General features: G+C 28.1%; 1 protein-coding gene across 3 annotated transcripts in view; it reads right to left on the minus strand.

Moving 5' to 3' along the window:
- Window positions 1-20455, minus strand: part of LOC100201385 (serine-protein kinase ATM) — a 131654-nt gene that overhangs the window by 460 nt on the left and 110739 nt on the right. For all 3 annotated transcript variants that reach the window (XM_065813277.1, XM_065813275.1, XM_065813276.1), the window contains exons 51-64: window positions 13646-13689; window positions 13434-13563; window positions 13255-13338; window positions 13003-13119; window positions 12152-12301; window positions 11102-11240; window positions 10883-10965; window positions 10519-10659; window positions 9171-9287; window positions 8934-9092; window positions 7349-7396; window positions 7035-7155; window positions 4978-5064; window positions 39-217 (exon numbers count right to left, since the gene is read on the minus strand). In XM_065813277.1, coding sequence (XP_065669349.1) covers window positions 39-217; window positions 4978-5064; window positions 7035-7155; window positions 7349-7396; window positions 8934-9092; window positions 9171-9287; window positions 10519-10659; window positions 10883-10965; window positions 11102-11240; window positions 12152-12301; window positions 13003-13119; window positions 13255-13338; window positions 13434-13563; window positions 13646-13689 — 1599 coding nt within the window. The remainder of the gene's footprint in view (window positions 1-38; window positions 218-4977; window positions 5065-7034; window positions 7156-7348; window positions 7397-8933; window positions 9093-9170; window positions 9288-10518; window positions 10660-10882; window positions 10966-11101; window positions 11241-12151; window positions 12302-13002; window positions 13120-13254; window positions 13339-13433; window positions 13564-13645; window positions 13690-20455) is intronic.

The raw sequence follows: 20455 nt of genomic DNA on the forward strand, positions 1-20455 counted from the left end.
ATTTAAATCAATTCAACAAGAACAACAACAAAAAATACTTCAATGATGGTTATAATGGCGTCTCGAGATTCTCTCATCAATAAAAGTGTCTCTTCGCAACAACGTCGAAATACACCTTCAATTCCTATTATTCCCATTCCATCTACAATGTCACGCGTAAGACGAAATGGTACCCTTTCAGGTGTTGGAAGGAGTCTTCCTTGTTCAAAAGCAATGCCTAAATAATGTAAAAAAAAATTTTTGTAATAAAAATTAAACTTTATTTTAATTTACTTAAGAATTTTGAAAATGTTAAAAAATATATAATAAAATGTTAAAATAATTGGTGTTCACTTTAAAATTAATCATATAGTAATTATATTCTTGAAAAAAAAAAAATACATTAAATATTTATATCAGGTATTTTATAGTTATTCTTATGTCGGGTTTTTTTTAAGTCATTCTTTTCAGAGGCTAACATAAGGTTTATTAATTTTTTTCTAAAATTATGAAATGTTCAAAAAATGAAGGAGTTATAAACATTTAATGGCCTCATTTTTTGAGCCCTAAAATATATTTTTAGGGCTCAAAAACCATGGCTATATGAGGTTGCAAAAATATCATAACCCTAATATATATAACCCTAATATATATATATATATATATATATATATATATATATATATATATATATATATATATATATATATATATATATATATATATATATATATATATATATATATATATATATATATATATATATATATACAGTCTCTGGCCAAATTATTAGACGCACTAGAAAATTTTATGATTTTATGAAAAATGGAAATTATCTTGTGATACCATACAGGAATTGTGCTTTTACTAGGTGCAATATATGTTTTTTGCTTATCCATTTGATTATCTATATTATATTATAAATAAAACATTATTATGAAAGAACAATATGTATTTATTGACTATTTAAAGAAAACAGACATAAATATACTTAAATGTCAATATTTTGTTGAGTCACCTTTAGCCGCTAAAAGAGCTTTAATTCTGAGCGGCATGCTGTAAATGCAGGACTGTACTGTCTCCTGCATTTAAGGATGATGATTCTAGACGTAAATTATTCTTTCTATAAGTTGAGATTTGTTTGTAATGACATCTTTAGCCACTTCTCTTTTCATCAACTCCCAAACATTTACTATGCGGTTCAGATCCGGACTATTACCCGGCCAATCCAACAGAGGAATATTTTGCTCTGCCAAAAAAGTTTTGACAGATCAAGCTGTATGGCAGGGAGCTCCATTTTGCATAAAAGTGAATGATTCCCCATTTAGAAACCATTCTTGGAGCTGCGGAATCAACTGATTTTGCAAGACATTTTTGTATTGGACTTGCTTCATCATACCATTTACCACGTACAGACATCCAGTGCCTTTGCTGCTAATGACTGACCAAATCATCACTTTTGTAGAGTGCTTCACAGTCTGAACAACACAGTCAGGATGAAATTTTTCTCAGTGACAACGCACAAACTGAGCTTTGTTCTGCAAAATTGCAAATGTGCTTTCATCACTGAAGCAGACCAGTCAAAAAAAAACACTAAACATTTGTGCTGGTCTTCTGTCATCATAGAAAAAGGTTAAATGCATTATTTGTGAAGAAATTGTAAAGAAATTGTAACAACTTACCGATCTCCAGAAGTCCAGATCTTTATCACGAAACTGTTTGGCCCACGTCAGATCCTTTGCTTTTATTGCAGGTGTTAACTTGGGCTTCTTGACAGGGCGGCAGGCCTTAAAATCTATTAATTTTCTTCGAACAGTGTGTTCAGAAGCATTCACATTACCACCTTGGAGTTGCGATATTATCAGTTTTGTGGTAGCAAATCTGTTTTTAAGGCAAATTTTCTTTAAAGATCTTTCTGCCCTTGGAGTGAAAATAGGCTTTCTGCCGCACTTTTTCTTTCGTTTTGGGATCAATTCTCCCCCTGACTCAATTTTTTGTTTTATGCGTCGTATACTAGCTTCAGATATCTCCAATCTTCGTGATATTTCGCGATTTGAAAGTACTTTAGCATTCACAAGGGCCTTTATTTCAGCTTTTTTGCATGGTGTAAGATCAGCTTTTTTACCCATGCTTAAAGTGTTCAAACTTATTATTATTTATAAACGTTGCACACGAAATAAACAGTTAAATGCGTAATATGTACTGTAAAAGTGCTAAATAAACAAACACTTAAACAGATAAACACGTCCGCAACTGAAGCCACAGCGAACGTAACTGGAGCAGCTTTCGTCTTGTATGCGTTAATGTACTAATTGACTCACACTGTAATACTATATATGGAAAATACATACAAACACGAATTGTATGATAAATTTCCTACATAAAAATCCATCAGATCCATCTTTAAATGTGAATGTACTGCATCTAAACTGGTATAATGCGATAAATTCCTAAAAAACTTAAGTGCGTCTAATAACTTGGCCAGGGACTGTATATATATATATATATATATATATATATATATATATATATATATATATATATATATATATATATATATATATATATATATATATATATATATATTTATATGCTTTAATATATAAGGATTTTATTGATTCAATATTTTCTGAATTATCATCAGATTCAAAAAATATTGAATCAATAAATTTTCAACATTTTGTTTAAGAAAACTGGTTAAATTTGATTTAGAGTGTGTTTGGTAAACTTTTGTAGTATTAAGTTGATATTTATTTATTACGTTTTAATAAAATTCAGCTATTGAAGTTTAACTGTTCCTCTTAAAAACTTCCGTTTTACTTATAAATTTTCAAAATAAAAAGTGTTAAATATAGTCAAAGGACCAAATTTTAATCTTTTAATGGTTGTGATAGATGATAAAGGTAGTCTAGTAGTTAGTGTTTACACATTACAACAGTGTTGAGTCTTTGTTGGGTATTATTTTCAACAAAACAAATGTCAACACTAGGTATAAAACCAGGTTTTGTGCCAGTCTTGAACAAAAACTTAGACAGAACAACTCATAAAATTGGTGGTGCACTTCATAACAATGAAGTAAGCTTTGCTACCTTTGCATCATACTATAGAACAGTTAGATGGCAGTACAAACACTCCAACAGCAATTTATGGTAAAATTGGAAAAGCTGCAGCACAAAACCAATTGCTAAATTCGAACCTGTTTTAACTTGTTTAGTTATTCCAGAACAGAATGTGATCAATGACCTAAGTTCTGATCAAAAGTAATTTCTAGAATTTGTGCGGTATAAGTTCAGTTAAGCACCATTTTAATAAATAAACATAAAAGTTAATCTGCAGTTTAATTTCATATATTTATTTATAACTCTTATTATAATTTATTATCAAAATGAAAAAATGTAAATTTGTTGCGGTAAATCCAATATATGGTAAATATAAAGGTAATGGTCCAGTTAACCTGCAAAGTATTTATGTAGTGATTTAAATTCATATCTGACTTTGAATCACTGCAAAACTGATTTATAAATTAATTAGTTTTGCAAGACCTAGGTTGAAGCGATATTATTTGATTTAGAAATTGTCCTATATATAGATTTCATCCCTAAATCTGATAATTCAGGAAAGTTTTTAAATTGATGATTTCATGATTTAAAAGAATTATAAATCGGGAAGAACACCATTTTGCTCACTGAAACTACCCCATTTTACCCTATTGTAGTGTGTAAAAAAATGCATTATTATCAAAACAAGGTTGGTTTTATTGTTAATTTAAAGGTCCTATATGTCAACAATAAAATATTATTTAGATACAATAAAAGCTTTAGTTCAAAGCTTTAATTATCAGGTAACTATTTCTTAAGCTGTAAGATGATTTGATAAAAGAAATGTGAAAACTGTATTTACCTTGTAGCAATAATGACTCGTGAAAAAATTAGAGTTCAAGATAATGTTGTATTGTGTTACTTCAAACTCAATCACTTACAATTTTTGTGGCTTTGAAATGGGTGTGTTTGCAAAACCCCATTTTATTAAATACCCCTGTTTTACCCCAGTTATATACTTTTTATTACATACAATGTTACCAAAATTGACCTGCAGATAAATCTTTTCAATTTAATTTATATTAAAAAATATATATAATAAAAAATGTTTTACAAAGGCATGAAAAAATAATTAAAAAAATCATTCAAACAAAAAACATAAAAGGGTCAGCATTTAATACAGTTAATTCCTAATAACTCAAACCCCCAAGGGACCAAGAAAAATAGTTTGATTAAAGCAAATTTTTGTCGAACTTTGGCTAATATGAGATATTAGTTTGAGATAAGGTGATTTTCCTTTATTTAATGCTAAAGTATATACACTATTATACTAATGAAAGAAGTAACAGATTGTATTCACGCAGTACAGTCAAAAGATAACATACGAAAAAGTTTAGCGATACAATGACTTCCTTATTATTTGGTAATAAAATTGTGTCTAAAAGGTCTTTTATTTAGAAAGGCCTATTATTTAGAAATTCATTGAACTATGTAGTAATTGCTTTCTTAATGGTTTTATCATGATTTATCTTTTAACAGTTTTATTATAGCATTATTTTAAGTCTGATAATAATCTATTCTATTCAGATCTAAATACAACGAAAAAATAAAATATTAGGCTACAGTTATTTTTGTTTTATGTGGAATAACTTTTAAAAAAAAAAATGTTTAATTATGTCAATAATTAAACAATTATGTCAATAATTAAACATAAAAAAGGTTATCCAAAGAAATTTGCTGAATGGGTATGCAAAAATGGTTCAACTTAACAAAGTTTGAGTTATCCGAGGTTTGACTTAAGTGAAGAATTTTAATAAAAAATGGTAAGACGATTTCAAGGGATAAAATGAAATAGTTTGAGATATCAAAAGTTTGAGTTAACCGGTGATAGACTTACCAGGAATTAACTGTAGTAAAAAAAATAGACTGACACTTAAAAAAAACAACTAACAAATATTACCTAAATCTATATGCACAATTTCTGCAGTATTGCAATCAATAAGAATGTTTTGACAATGTCGATCACCCAAACCAACAATGTAACCAACTAAAAATAAATAGATCATCAAGATGAATTTATATATTATAAAAAAAATAAAAAAAATAAAGAAAAGAATTGTAGCAATACTAAATAAAAAATAGAATTTATTTTGAATTAACTTGTACTATTGCAGTTCTAGTTTGCAACATAATTTGTACCAATATTGCACTAGCATGCAATAAGTTTTGTCTGTGCAGTGAAAACAGTAAAAATTGAGCCCTAACAGTGCTACTTTGCAGCATAACTTGCATCATTACTGGACTAACATGCACTCATATCTCAATCATATATGGAAGATTATTTATACCTGTGCCTTTATTATTTTGTACCATTGCGGTTCTAGCTTGCAACATAAATTGCACAAATGTTGCACAGCATATGCTCATATATATATCAATTATATTATATAACTATTGCTTTTGAAATGAAATGTATTAATTATGCCTCCATTTATTGATAATAATAAAAACAAAAGCTACTCAAAAATTTGCAAATAAAGAACTTAAAGTTTATTAACAATATGTAAGAAATGCCGCATAACATATTTTGTTTTTGAATGTTTTCAAACACATGGAGTCTAGTGCAGTGAAACTAAAGTTACATTTATAAAAAAAACATATTTTACTCCCTCTCTCTTTACTGATTACATTTACACAATAATTTTTTCTCTGAAACGTCAGATTTTCTGTTGTTTTTTTTATTTAACAAATTTTTTACTTTTATATTTTTCAGAAAAAGAATTAAAAAATTATTTTTGACCTTCATGCATTAATACTGCCTGCCCAATATATGTTGATGATGCCATACTGAAATAGCTATCTACAAGGTTTCAGTACATAATTCAACTGAGAGTTTAGGTAGGCATTATCTAGAAATAAAGGATAACAAATTTTTTTCATTATTTTTTAATATTTCTTTTTTTTCTGAAAATTTTTTGTTTAATTCTGCGCTTTAAAACTTAATAAGGTATGCATAATATATTAGGACAGTTAATACCTAAACTTGAGATCTAACAACATACTCTCCGACAATAAACTTCTAACATCTTAACTTGAGATCTAACAACATACTCTCTGACAATAAATACTTATTTCCCAAGATTGTCGTAAGGTTGCATCACTTTCTTTTTTCTTCAAAAAAAAAAAAAAAAAAAAAATTATATATTTGCTGCTCAAGCCAGTTATCATCTCTTGTTATCATTTCTTGACCTTTAACTTTTTTCTTTGCTTTTTGTTAACACCCAACTTAATTAATGGTTGCTTGCAGACTTGTTGGGAGTGCATTTGTTAAAAATAAAACTATGGCCACTAAAATAGGATTATTACTTAACAACAGTATTATATATCATTTGAGTGATCACAAATTTCAGTGCTCCCTCCAAAAGATTGGTATTGGAGTCTAACTAGAAAATTTTTTTTATTCATATCTAGTTTTATTTTTACAAAAGCCTTTTGTACTCCATAAGGTTCTGTACTCCTATCCTTCTGTAGCTCCTCCAATTTCCTATGAGCTTTTTATCATAGTTAACACCTATGAAAGAGTTTTCCATAGTATTTAATAAAACTCATAATCTATGAAAAGTACTATCCACTTTTAGAACTAAAAGTTCTAAAAAAAAGTATAAAACTAAATTTTTGTAATACTTGAAAAGAAGCTGTAAAGAACTAAACTTTTGTAACCTCGTGGTTATGGAGATGGTTAAAAACTTATTTCATTCTTGTCTCTGTCTAGCTTTTAACTTGTTACCTAGGTTACCTAAGGTTTTGTTAACAACTCATAAGTTTTAATCATTTTAATATAATGGATAACTGAAACCTGTAAACTTTTATTAACTTCAGGATTAAAACTGAAGATTATATAGTGATATATATTAGCAAATAATTCATACAGGACTCCTCTTTTTAATGCTTGATATGAATGAAAGTGGAAAGAAATGAGTATTGAAGCTAAAAAGAAATGGCTATTTATTTATTTACCTATAGAACACACAGCAACACTTTTTGTATAACTCATTCTTCTTTCAAACCAAACTGCAGGATCTTTAAAATTTTCAGTAAAAAAATGTCGAAAAACAGGATGAAAGTGTTGCAGAATTTTCTAAAAGTAAACAAACAATAAAAACAAAACACATTATGGTCAAACTTTTAACTTGAAAAGTGTAAGTTGTCTCATTTTGTCTCATTCATTTTGTTTGAATTATATGAGTCTTATTTTGAGTATTAATATATTTATAGTCATAATAAGAAAATATAAAATTTATATTCATAATAAAAAAATTTAAAATTCTCACTAAAAACACATTAAGTTTAGAGTTTTTGCCATCGTGAACAGTTGCTTCCTGTTAATGAAAAATGAGTTATTGAAAAAGTTCTCATAAAAAATTACTTTACTTAAAAAAATAATAATAAGCTTAAAATAAAGCTAAAAGAGTTTGTTTCTCTCAGTACATCTGTAAATAAAACTAAAAAAGTTTGTTTCTCTCAGTACATCTGTAAATAAAACTAAAAAAGTTTGTTTCTCTCAGTACATCTGTAAATAAAACTAAAAGTGTTTGTTTCTCTCAGTACATCTGTAAATAAAGCTAAAAAAGTTTGTTTCTCTCAGTACATCTGTAAATAAAACTACAAAAGTTTGTTTCTCTCAGTACATCTGTAAATAAAACTACAAAAGTTTGTTTCTCTCAGTACATCTGTAAATAAAACTACAAAAGTTTGTTTCTCTCAGTACATCTGTAAATAAAACCAAAAAAATTTGTTTCTTTCAATACATCTGTAAATAAAACTAAAAGAGTTTGTTTCTCTCAGTACATCTGTAAATAAAACTAAAAGAGTTTGTTTCTCTCAGTACATCTGTAAATAAAACTAAAAAAGTTTGTTTCTCTCAGTACATCTGTAAATAAAACTAAAAGAGTTTGTTTCTTTCAATACATCTGTAAATAAAACTAAAAGAGTTTGTTTCTCTCAGTACATCTGTAAGTAAAACTAAAAGAGTTTGTTTCTCTCAGTACATCTGTAAATAAAACTAAAAGAGTTTGTTTCTCTCAGTACATCTGTAAATAAAACTAAAAAAGTTTGTTTCTCTCAGTACATCTGTAAATAAAACTAAAAAAGTTTGTTTCTTTCAATACATCTGTAAATAAAACTAAAAGAGTTTGTTTCTCTCAGTACATCTGTAAATAAAACTAAAAAAGTTTGTTTCTCTCAGTACATCTGTAAATAAAACTAAAAGAGTTTGTTTCTCTCAGTACATCTGTAAATAAAACTACAAAAGTTTGTTTCTCTCAGTACATCTGTAAATAAAACTAAAAAAGTTTGTTTCTCTCAGTACATCTGTAAATAAAACTAAAAGAGTTTGTTTCTCTCAGTACATCTGTAAATAAAACTAAAAAAGTTTGTTTCTCTCAGTACATCTGTAAATAAAACTAAAAGAGTTTGTTTCTCTCAGTACATCTGTAAATAAAGCTAAAAAAGTTTGTTTCTCTCAGTACATCTGTAAATAAAACTAAAAGAGTTTGTTTCTCTCAGTACATCTGTAAATAAAACTAAAAGAGTTTGTTTCTCTCAGTACATCTGTAAATAAAGCTAAAAAAGTTTGTTTCTCTCAGTACATCTGTAAATAAAACTAAAAAAGTTTGTTTCTCTCAGTACATCTGTAAATAAAACTAAAAGAGTTTGCTTCTCTCAGTACATCTGTAAATAAAGCTAAAAAAGTTTGTTTCTCTCAGTACATCTGTAAATAAAACTAAAAAAGTTTGTTTCTCTCAGTACATCTGTAAATAAAGCTAAAAAAGTTTGTTTCTTTCAATACATCTGTAAATAAAACTAAAAAGGTTTGTTTCTCTCAGTACATCTGTAAATAAAAAAAATTTAGCTTACTACTAGCTTTGTTCGACAATCTAAATATGACCAATCATTTGGGTAGTATCTTTTATGTGCACCAGCATTGCCATTTCGACCACAAAGAAGATATTCACCAAGAGGAATAGTACCTTCGCACCACTCCATTACACCACTTTTGCGGGACAAAGGTACAACCTATAAAAAGTAAAACTTTTAATAAAGTAAAGTAACTTAAAAAAACAACAACAAAAAAAACATAAAAAACAAACAAACCTTGTATGTTCGCACTGACAGATTTCTTCTTTTACATTTAAGATCATTTTTAAGTAAAAGATTTACAACTCCGAAAACCTGTTGCATCACTGCATCCTGTCTTAAATCATCTTTACCCTAAAATAAATAACATGTAAAGCTATAAAAAAAAAAAAAAAAAGAACAACCAAACTGTTGGAACAATGATGTGCCTATTAGCATTAAGAAGAAAACACAATGAAAACCCATAGAAAAATATGAGGTTTAACAAAACTTTTTATTATGGAGATTAAGTTGTGTAAATAGAGAAAAATAAACAAAAGCTCTGAGGGATATATACAATATAATAGGAAAAACATCATAAAATCAAAGTAAAACATTCTGTATTCAAATAAAGTTATAAATCTAAAAATTGACAACAAAAATAATTTCAAAATACTAGAACCTAAAGTACAAATTGCTTTCTAACTTATCATACTGCATAACACATTGTGCAAAGAACTAATCATACTGTATGACATATTGTGCAAAGAACTAATGATACTGTATGACATATTGTGCAAAGAACTAATCATACTGTATGACATATTGTGCAAAGAACTAATCATACTGCATGACACATTGTGAAAAGAACTAATCATACAGTAAGACACATTGTGCAAAGATAGTACTGTATTATAATATTATAACAAGACTATTTATAAATTTATATATGTAACAGCTTAATATTTTATAAATAAAAAAACAACATAAATATTATAATTAATAAATACTATGAAATTATATAAAAATGACGTTGAAAGACACAAAAAATAAATAATATTGTCTAACAGATTGTTATTAAAGCTTATGGTGTGTAAATGTTCATTATGTCTGTAAAAATAATTGGGTAAATATGGAAAATGTTTATATGATATCTGGGATATTTTTGGAGCAAAGTAACAAGTTGTAAAAACAATTGAAGAAATTATAGTACTTAACTGTTAAAAAAAAAAAATTTAGAAATTTTTTTTAAAGATTTCAACTATTAACCCTAAAAGTTTTAAATACTTTAAAACTGAAGTAACAGGTAACAGTTTGAACTGCCATCAAAGTAACAGGTAACAGTTTGAACTGCCATTGAACTGACTTTTTATCAGTTTTTATGCTTCTTTTTTTTTTAAATTTTTAATTTTATAATAAATTTATAATAAACTTTCTTCACCATTAGCAGTATATTGGATAAGGTTGTTATTTTGAAATTATAAATTACAATCTTCTCAAACCCAAATAAAAAAAACTGAACAAAGTAGAGCCTGGTACACACTAACTATCCTGAAACAAATTTAACATACCATTAAACAAATTGACAAAAATAGATTAAAGATACCTTAACAAGTTGTCGCCTTGTTTTACCATCTGATCCAATGCAGCTTACTATTTTTGGCAAGTTAATACCCCCTGCATGCGTAAATTGACCATCAAATTTTGTAATATATATGATTTTCTCATATTTACAGGATGGATCAATCTATAACAAAATTATTTTTAAAATAGACAAGTAAATCATTTCATTAAAAGATATATCAAAGCTACTTAAAATTGTTACATAAATCATGAGGTATCATAAATTTTTTATTTATTTACAATTTAGTTTAGATCATGACTTTTGAAAAACAAGACTTTTCAATTTGTCCCATAACTCACTTAAAAACAAAAATGCTATTATACAATTTGAAACAAATTATAAAAACCTCAAGAGCAATTGTAGGGCATGAGATTGTTTCCAAATTACTAATTTTTCGAATCAACTTTGCTTCTGGAAGTTGAAATTGACCTAAAACCATAATAAAATACATTCTACTATAGTTGACTATTACAATGTACTTATTCAACAATAAAAAAAATATATTTAATTACAAACTTTATCAATTATAATGCCTATTGTTATTATAATAGACAAAAATAAAAACCTTTCTGATTTTTTAGATGGCTAATATCCCAATATGCAAGTTCAATATACGCCATTACCAATCGCTCTGTATCTTGAATAATCTTAGGACTTGAACATTTTAAACGATTTAAAACATTTTGAGCTGCTTGTATTCTGGACTAAAGATGTTATGATAAGAATTAATTATACATTTAGCACAATAAAAAAGTATTATTTATAAATTCAGCACAATATAAAGATTTTATGATAAAGGATTTATTATAGATTTGGCACCAAGAAAGGTTTTTCTAAAGGATGCCCCATTTTTATAAGACATAGATGCCTTTTTTGTGTCTTTTATTTTTATTTGTATTCACTTTCCCATACCTGCATGGGGCTACTACAGCTGAAGTTTGTTTCCCCTCAATTAAAGAAGTATTAACAACTTATTGCTGGAAAAACTTAGAACATGTTGTGTTAATATAACGCAGCAATAAAAAAAACTTTATGATGAAGTCTCTTATGGAGCTAACTATCTTCTGTAATGCAATTTTGTGACATGTCAAACCATTAAACATTGTTTACATCATTCAGTGATAATTATGTTGTATTATCTTTTTGAATATTAATGAGATCAACAGCAAACAAGAGAGGTCAGAGACTCAAACAAGCTTTAAACTCTTGTTCTATCAAACAAAACTCAGTCTTGCAAGACTTGTCATTCAGCTAAATGATGTCCTAGTACTGTAATTGTTCCTTCATGCTCAAAATTTATTATTCATCTTTTTTTTTCATTAAAAAAAAGGCTCTATATTTATCTTCCATTTCCATGTTTCACGAACAATTTACAGCTTTTCAAGTTTTCTATCAACCTCACTCTTTAACTCTCTGCTTTGCTCACAAACTCTAACTTGTGGTTACTTGCAGCTAGCGGTTACTTGCAGCTTGTGGTTACTTGCAGCTAGTGGTTACTTGGAGCTAGTGGTTAATTGCAGCTAGTGGTGACTTGCGGCTAGGAATTAATTTGTTGAAAAAAAAAACAAAAAAACATAAAGTATAAAAAATAACTAATATTATGACACTAAAATACTTTATCTTGTACATCCTGTTCAGATGTAGAAAGTTTTTTAGATCGTTTTATATCTCTTGAATTCATTCTTTCTTCTATATCTGCATTGCAAAGTGCAAAAAGGATAAACAAGGTGTGATGTGGATGATCCATAACACATTGTTCTATTATCTATAAAAAAAGGATAAACAAGGTGTGATGTGGATGATCCATAACACATTGTTCTATTATCTATAAAAAAAGGATAAACAAGGTGTGATGTGGATGATCCATAACACATTGTTCTATTATCTATAAAAAAAGGATAAACAAGGTGTGATGTGGATGATCCATAACACATTGTTCTATTATCTATAAAAAAAGGATAAACAAGGTGTGATGTGGATGATCCATAACACATTGTTCTATTATCTATAAAAAAAGGATAAACAAGGTGTGATGTGGATGATCCATAACACATTGTTCTATTATCTATATAAAAAAGGATAAACAAGGTGTGATGTGGATGATCCATAACACATTGTTCTATTATCTATAAAAAAAGGATAAACAAGGTGTGATGTGGATGATCCATAACACATTGTTCTATTATCTATAAAAAAAAGGATAAACAAGGTGTGATGTGGATGATCCATAACACATTGTTCTATTATCTATAAAAAAAGGATAAACAAGGTGTGATGTGGATGATCCATAACACATTGTTCTATTATCTATAAAAAAAGATTGTTTTATTATTCTTATATTTTTATTTTTCTTACTTAATATTTATATATATATATATACATTATTATAATTGTTTTTATTTATATATATATATATATACATTATTATAATTGTTACACATTATAATTGAAATATTAAAAGCACACCTTTTGTAGATTATTGTTAAATGCATCGCATTGTTGGGTCATGGAAGTTCCTAAACGAGCCGCAAGTTGATACATCACAAGTAAGAACTTTTTTGAAGGAAGATGAACCATGGATTCCTGGATTTTTATAACATACAGATTTTAAATATCAGATATCTTTAAAAAGAAACATTTTATTTATTTATTTGGATTTTTTTTAATGCTTTGGAAAGATGAAAGAAAAGTTTTTAAAGTGCTCTTAAAAATATATACTTTCAGTTCAATATTAATAACTTCATCATCAAAATTTTCGAACCACAATGAACATAAACGAAGAACTTTTAAGTCATATTTGTCCTAAAAATAAAAGAAAAAGAAAACAAAACAAAAAACCAAATGAAAGGAAAAATATTTTAAATTTTGATAATAACAGAAATATTTTTTGAACTAACTCCACATTGAAGACACCTGCAATAGTTATGGATTGCTTTTTGCAAAAATCTTTTTTTATCATTATAGACTTGATCCCGCTCTGTCTCATCAATATTCAGCTGCTTCTCAATGTTTGTAGAGTGATGTTTCCTAAAATAAAAGTATTACAACAAATATACAAAGAATTGAAATATAAATAATTATATATTATGTATTATTTAAATGTTCTCACAATTGCTGGTCATTTATTTTTTTTGGAATGGTAGATAACTCAACCTAAAATGAACACATTTACATAAATATACACTCATATATATATATATATATATATATATATATATATATATATATATATATATATATATATATATATATATATGAGTGACCCAAACATGCACAAAAAAAAAAAATTTAGCTAAGGTGTCCTATGGATTTCACTAAATAATATGAGTATCCATGCAAAATTTTAAGTATGCTAGATGCTTGTGACAACTACAAGTAAAAATCCATTTTTAAAGGAACAAGCAATTTTATTCTATAAAAAGGTATTTTATATACTTTTATAAAATATAATAACACCTTATACATTGTATAAGATATTTGGTAAGATAATTTCAAACATAAATAATATATATAATATTAATTTACCAACACTTATTAATCACGCAGTATTTAAAAACAACACGCATTAATCATGCAGAAGTTAAAAAAAAACAGATTGCTGTGTAACAACAATCAAGTGTAAAAGATTGCTTAAAACAGGCGCCCATGAATTTTCTACTTTTTTTCAAACTAGAGTGGAAACTTATAAGGTGCGCAGACCCTTGTTTTATAAGTAAGATTTTTTTTCTTTTAATTTAAAAAAATTTAAAGGGTGGCACATGACCCCAAAGTACTTTTTTTCACCCTATTTGACATTTTTGACCCTTCAACATTATTTTTTTTCTATATTTATTCTCACAATAACTAATATTAAAAAAAAGGCACCCTTTCTGTATATTTATTTTCTCAACACTGAAAAAATTATAGAAAAAGTAATAAAGTAGACAAAATAGAATTATATCCCTATTTCTAGGGTCTTTTACAAATTTACAAAATCTATTTTAATTAGTCAAATTATAAATAAGTTATTAAAATACGCATATTATTTTGGATAACAAACTTAGTGAAGTATCTAAAGTAAGGTGGATCAACTCTCCTCTATTAATATACCTTTTTTTCAAGTTGCAGGAGGACACGTGAGAAAAATAAAATTAGCACAACAATAGACTTTTTTTTAATTATTTACAAATTATTGTTTAGAAATACTATTAGTTGTGTTTGACTTCTTTTGTAAAACTGGTTAAACAAGAACAAACCCTGTTTTTTCTTCTCTTTGGTCGTTTTTCCAATCAGTTCTTTAACTAGTTGACCTTATCTGTTGGGTCATTGACCACATCAAGAAATTAAATAATAATTTCAAACTCAAGATAAAAATAGTTGAACTGCCAGAACTGTGAAGGGATCTTAAGCCACCACAACTCACTCTTTCCATGTTTAATCTTATTAAAGATAAGCCAAGATTGCTCTTATAGACTGATCTTGTGCAAAATCTAGAGAGTGAAGAAGCTCTTTATTGACCATAACATGTTCAAGTGGATATACTTTAGGTTTTGCAGAAAGTTTACTGTACAATGCTTTGGCAATACCTTCTCTGTTCGTTAAAGCAAGCACAACTAAGGCAGGATTAAGGTACCAGCTGTGCTTGTTAAATGATTTTATTGCTGAAGTAGCTGCATAAAGATTTATATCCATGAACCTCTTCATCTGCCACAGCATTTTCATGTCCTACAAAATATCTTAACAGAATTAGATTATTTCATCAATCAAACAATTAACAAACCTTTTTTAATCTCTTTTCTTATTTCTTCTAATTATTTTTAACCTGATATGGAGCAGCAGTTGCTGATACTTTTCTAAGGAACCACTGAGTGCAAAAGATGCCTATAAACATAACCATATCTTTTTTATACTTTCCTCTGATAAGTTTGGAATGATTTCCAACAGTAAATATATTTCAAGGTAATATGATGCTTTTGCCATGATTCTCGCATGATGCAATGGACCAGAAATATGAAATTTGAACCTCTCTTTTTGAGAAACTGTCTTTAATGATTTTAGGTGCTTAAAGAGCTAATTGTCTGGACTAGACATTTTACTACCGGAAGGAAATCTTGTTAAAGTAGGTAAAATGTCTTTCTAAAACGAGATGACATTTTAGAAAGACATTTTACTATACAGGCAGGGAAAGTAGTGGCTGCTCAAAATAATGCATTATTTTTGTTATTACTCCATGGTGCTTTTCAGGGTTGGTTGCAGTAGTATCAAAACATATACACTGTAAATAATAACTGAGGTCAAAAAATTCTATTAGATTGTAAACTGCTTTGAACTACATTTCTACAGCACCTGACTCAATATGAGGAATGCCTAGTAGCTTTTTCCAATCACTTTTGCTAGTATAGCTAATCTTTCTCTTGTGGCTGAAACGCGACAATGATTCAGATAAAACAAAATCATTTATTTCTCCTCCTGAGATAACTATAACACTGCTTATGATAGCAGTATGTTGGATGGCAGAAAGTCCTTCTACTACAGCAGTTATCTCCATATGCTTTAGAATATCTTTAGGCAGTATTATTCTTTGTTCTGCTTCGAACAAGATTATAATTATCATATTACCAACATTATCATTTAGCTCACTTTTAACTGAGTCATTGCATTCTGAGCTTAAATAATCAGTGACATTACTTTCTGAGCTATAAGATATATGTAAGTCTTCCTTTTCAAAGGATTCCCTTTCAGATTTTTTTTTTTTTGCAGATCTCTCAGTACCCTCTTTAAAGCTAATATTAGAATACCATAGACATCATTGTCTTTTTTCCTTATGTATTTTCAAAAACATAATGTCAATGCATTTAGTTTCTTTTGTTCTTTTTCTATCCATTGTTATTTTGTCAATCATGATTTTTATGTCATGTCTTAACCAAAATACTTTTTTAGATTCTATTAAAAAAATCTTTCTATCCTTGATTGCTCATGGTGTCAATGTGTTTTTAAGGGATTGCAGCTTTTTATATTTCATTATTAGAGCTTTAACTTCTTTCCTAAAATTAATGTTAATAAGACAATAAAACACATAGTATGCTATGAGTTCTGTGTCCCCAAAGTTCCCAGAGTGCCTTCAGGTTAGATATAATGCAACAGTTCTCTTTCTGCTTCTGGACAATTTGGTGTAAATGTAGAACCTTAGTGTCTTCCTAGTTTTTTTTTACTAAGAATACTTCTTTGCCTTTATTTCCTATTTTAGCAAGAATTTTTGGCATAACTTTTTATTTCATTTAAATGAACTATAATAACATAAATTTAAATACATTTTTTTATTTTTAAAAATAAACTTCATTGACCATCATGCAAGAACCATTCTATTCATGTTTAAGCATCATTAAATCTTATTAAAACAGCAGATGTTGAAAATTGAGCATGGTTAATACATTAGTACAATGAAATCACACTGCTGTCATGGTAATAGTTTTGTACTACCATGACAGCGGTGTGATTTCATTAAAAAAATCAGTCTTGAGTCTTTTTAATGACTTTTTTTATTAAATTAAAAAAGATATCTATAAAAAAAGTGTCCATTTTTTTTTATATTGGTCATTGTGAGAATAAACATGGAAAGAAAAAAAATTCAATTTAATAATGTTGAAGGGTGGCACACACAAAAAAAGTACTTTGGGGCCATGTGCCACCCTTAAACATTTTTTTAATTAAAAAAAAAATCTTACATATAAAACAAGGGTTTGCGCACCTTATAAGCTTCCACTCTAGTTTAAAAAAAATCATCTTAATCTGAACCATCCTAATATATATATATATATATATATATATATATATATATATATATATATATATATATATATATATATATATATATATATTATAATGTTAAAAATCAGTTTTTTTTAACAAATTTCAGTAGATGACATTTTAAAACCAGCTCCTGTTCAAGCGTACACAACACAGGTAATAATGGAATACTGCTAAAATGCAATAAAAATGCTTTTGTTTTATTTTACTCATTTTAGTTCTTATTATATAAATATCAATACACATAAAAGCAAAGTTGATTATTTTTGATTTTTTAATTTTCTAAATATTTTATTCAATTTTTTGTTCAAATATTTGAATATTTCAGAAAAATAGGAAGAGCAAAAGTTAAAAAAGGAGTCGTAACAATGATCAATTACAACCCAAAAAGGCCTGTCTATCTCCTTGAAACTCCACAGAGCTCTCTATCTAGCAGACAATTGCCTACTAATGATCATATTATCATATACTTTCTGTATGTTATTTCCCCCAGGATTAAAAGACTTATGCCAATCAAAACTAACTTTGTTTGTGCACAAAAGACATCTTCTGGAGAATGAATTGCAAGGTAACTGACAGAGCAAACAGTATTATCCTAGGAGCAAACAGTATTATTCCTGTCACAGCTTCGCAAAGGTGTGTCAGGATAATACTGTTTGCTCCAGAGTATTGTAAATTATTGGCCCTCTTGTGGTTTTCATAACTTTATTGTTTTCAAAATAAATATCACCCATATTTAAAAGTTTAGTTTAAATCAACCTGGTACATATTTATATATGTATATTAGAGATGGGAAACGAACCAAACCCAAACCGAACGAACCGAACAAGAACCTTATCTACGACAGAACCGAACCGAACCCGAACTTTAGTTGTTACTAAACCGAACCGAACCCAAACTTTAAAACTGTTGTGAATGAACCAAATCAAACCAACTGTTTGCCCTAACCAAGCTAAATAGAGACTTGAAAAAGTGAAAATTTTGCAATTTGCACATCACTACAATACATAATATGCTACATTACCTAATGTGTAACATACATAACATAATTCATTACCTAATGTATAACATACCACGAGTTTAGAATTATTTTGTTCTATCTCTCATATTAAGTGTTGGAAGAAAATGAGTTAGTAATTTTAGTAATTAATAATTACTTTTAAAATATATTTTAATTTTTAAATTTCTTTTAAATAATTTGTTTAAATCAAAATTATTTAAAGCATAAGTTATTATTTCTTTAAAAACTAGCTAAAATTTTAAGTAATTTTTACTTTTAGAAAAAAATGAAAAATTTTCTCCCAACGTTTAAAATGGGAAATAGAACAAAATAATTCTAACCTCGTGATAAGTCTACAATTCATAACATTACCAACCAAAATGGAAATGTTGTTTCTAAACATTTGCAATATTGAGGTGTTGTTAATGTTCTGAGTTTTTATTCATATCTTAGTAATTAATGATTGCAATAATTACATAATATTGTAGTAATAATGAGTAACAGTAAATTAACTCATAAATGGACTAAAAAAGTGTTAGAGAAATTGATAACAGGCGGAGCGGCTCGCTTAGTACCTGCATCATGCACAAAGAGTGAATGCTGGACACGCTTCCGTTGCGTTGAAGTTGGGGATGAGGTTTGTAGCTATACTTACTGCATATAAAATTATTTAGCTTTATAAATATTTCAATAAATCAATAATCACCTGCATCTCTCAGGCATTGCATATTGCACACAATGCCAAACTGAGCAGCATTCAGGTTTGATAATTAATTGAATATCAAATGCTAAATAGAGTCAATTGACCTTAGTTATAATACACTTTATTTGATTTTTGTATAACTGTGAGTAATCATGTTATGATCAACAGGTTGTCAAGGAGTTTGCCGTTTGTAAGCAGTGTGGATTATGGTTGTCAGTGCCAATTGGTCATACTACAACTTTACAAAGACATAATACATCACACATCAATAAGATCAGTTCAGAACCTGGACATTTAAAAATGACAAGCTTTTTACCTAAAAAGACAGAGGTTAATAAATATAGTTTGCGGATCTTGCTTTTTCCTATTTACTGTTTTAACTTTTCACTTGCTACCATTGATAGCAAAATATATTTGTTACAAGTTGTTAGCAATATTTTAGAAATACAATGTTTTTTGTAGTACAAAAAAAAAAGGCCATTATGTATTGCTATGTGTTTAATGTCTATTGTTTATTGCTTTATACTTTACAGGTTCCTAAACACATTTGTGAATATGCTCAACGTGCAGCCCTTTACATGATTGCAAAAGACATTCAGCCATTCTCGTGTGTTCAGGATGATGGGTTCCGTCACTTTGCTCAAACAATGATTGATATTGGATCGAAGTATGGATCAGTGAAACTTGAGGATATTATGTGTAATCGAACAACGCTGTCTAAGACACTACTACCCAAGTTCTACAACGAATGTGTTCGAAAGCTGAAAGACGAACTTGCTGGGGTTACTCATATCGCAATAACAACTGATCACTGGACCGATGACATTCTAAAATACTCTTATCAAACTTTTACAGCACATTACATTAACAGCAGTTATTGCCTTATAAGTAAGTGTGTTGGATTGTTTGAGTTTAGTGAGTCTAAGACTGGCATTGCCGTAAAAGCAAAGACAACTGAAATACTTAAAAAACTTTTCCCTCAGACTATAAAAAGTGACAATTTGGTATTTGTGACTGATAATGGGAGTAATATGAAGTCAGCTTATCGCAACGATGTTAGACTTAGTTGTGCAGGTCATAATCTTAATTTAGCTGTTGAAAAAGCTTTGAAATCCCCTGGTGCTTATTTAGTTCATGAAATGATCAAGACTTCAAAGGAAATGGTGGGCGACTTTAAACATAGTGGGAAAAACCAGGAACTAAATCACACTCTCAAACAGGATGTTGCGACTTGTTGGAACAGTCAATTTTTTCTTTTGCAATCACTGTCATGCCAGTTAGATCATGTCAAGTCAATTCTTGCTGATTCAAAGCAGTTTGACAAACTTGAGCAACTGAACAACGTTAATGAAAAATAGTTGCATGACGTCGTATTATTTTTGCATCTCTTTCACAAGGCTACTGTACAATTGTCACATGACAATGTGCTG

This window comes from Hydra vulgaris, chromosome 12 (assembly GCF_038396675.1).
Source record: "Hydra vulgaris chromosome 12, alternate assembly HydraT2T_AEP".
NCBI lineage: Eukaryota > Metazoa > Cnidaria > Hydrozoa > Anthoathecata > Hydridae > Hydra > Hydra vulgaris.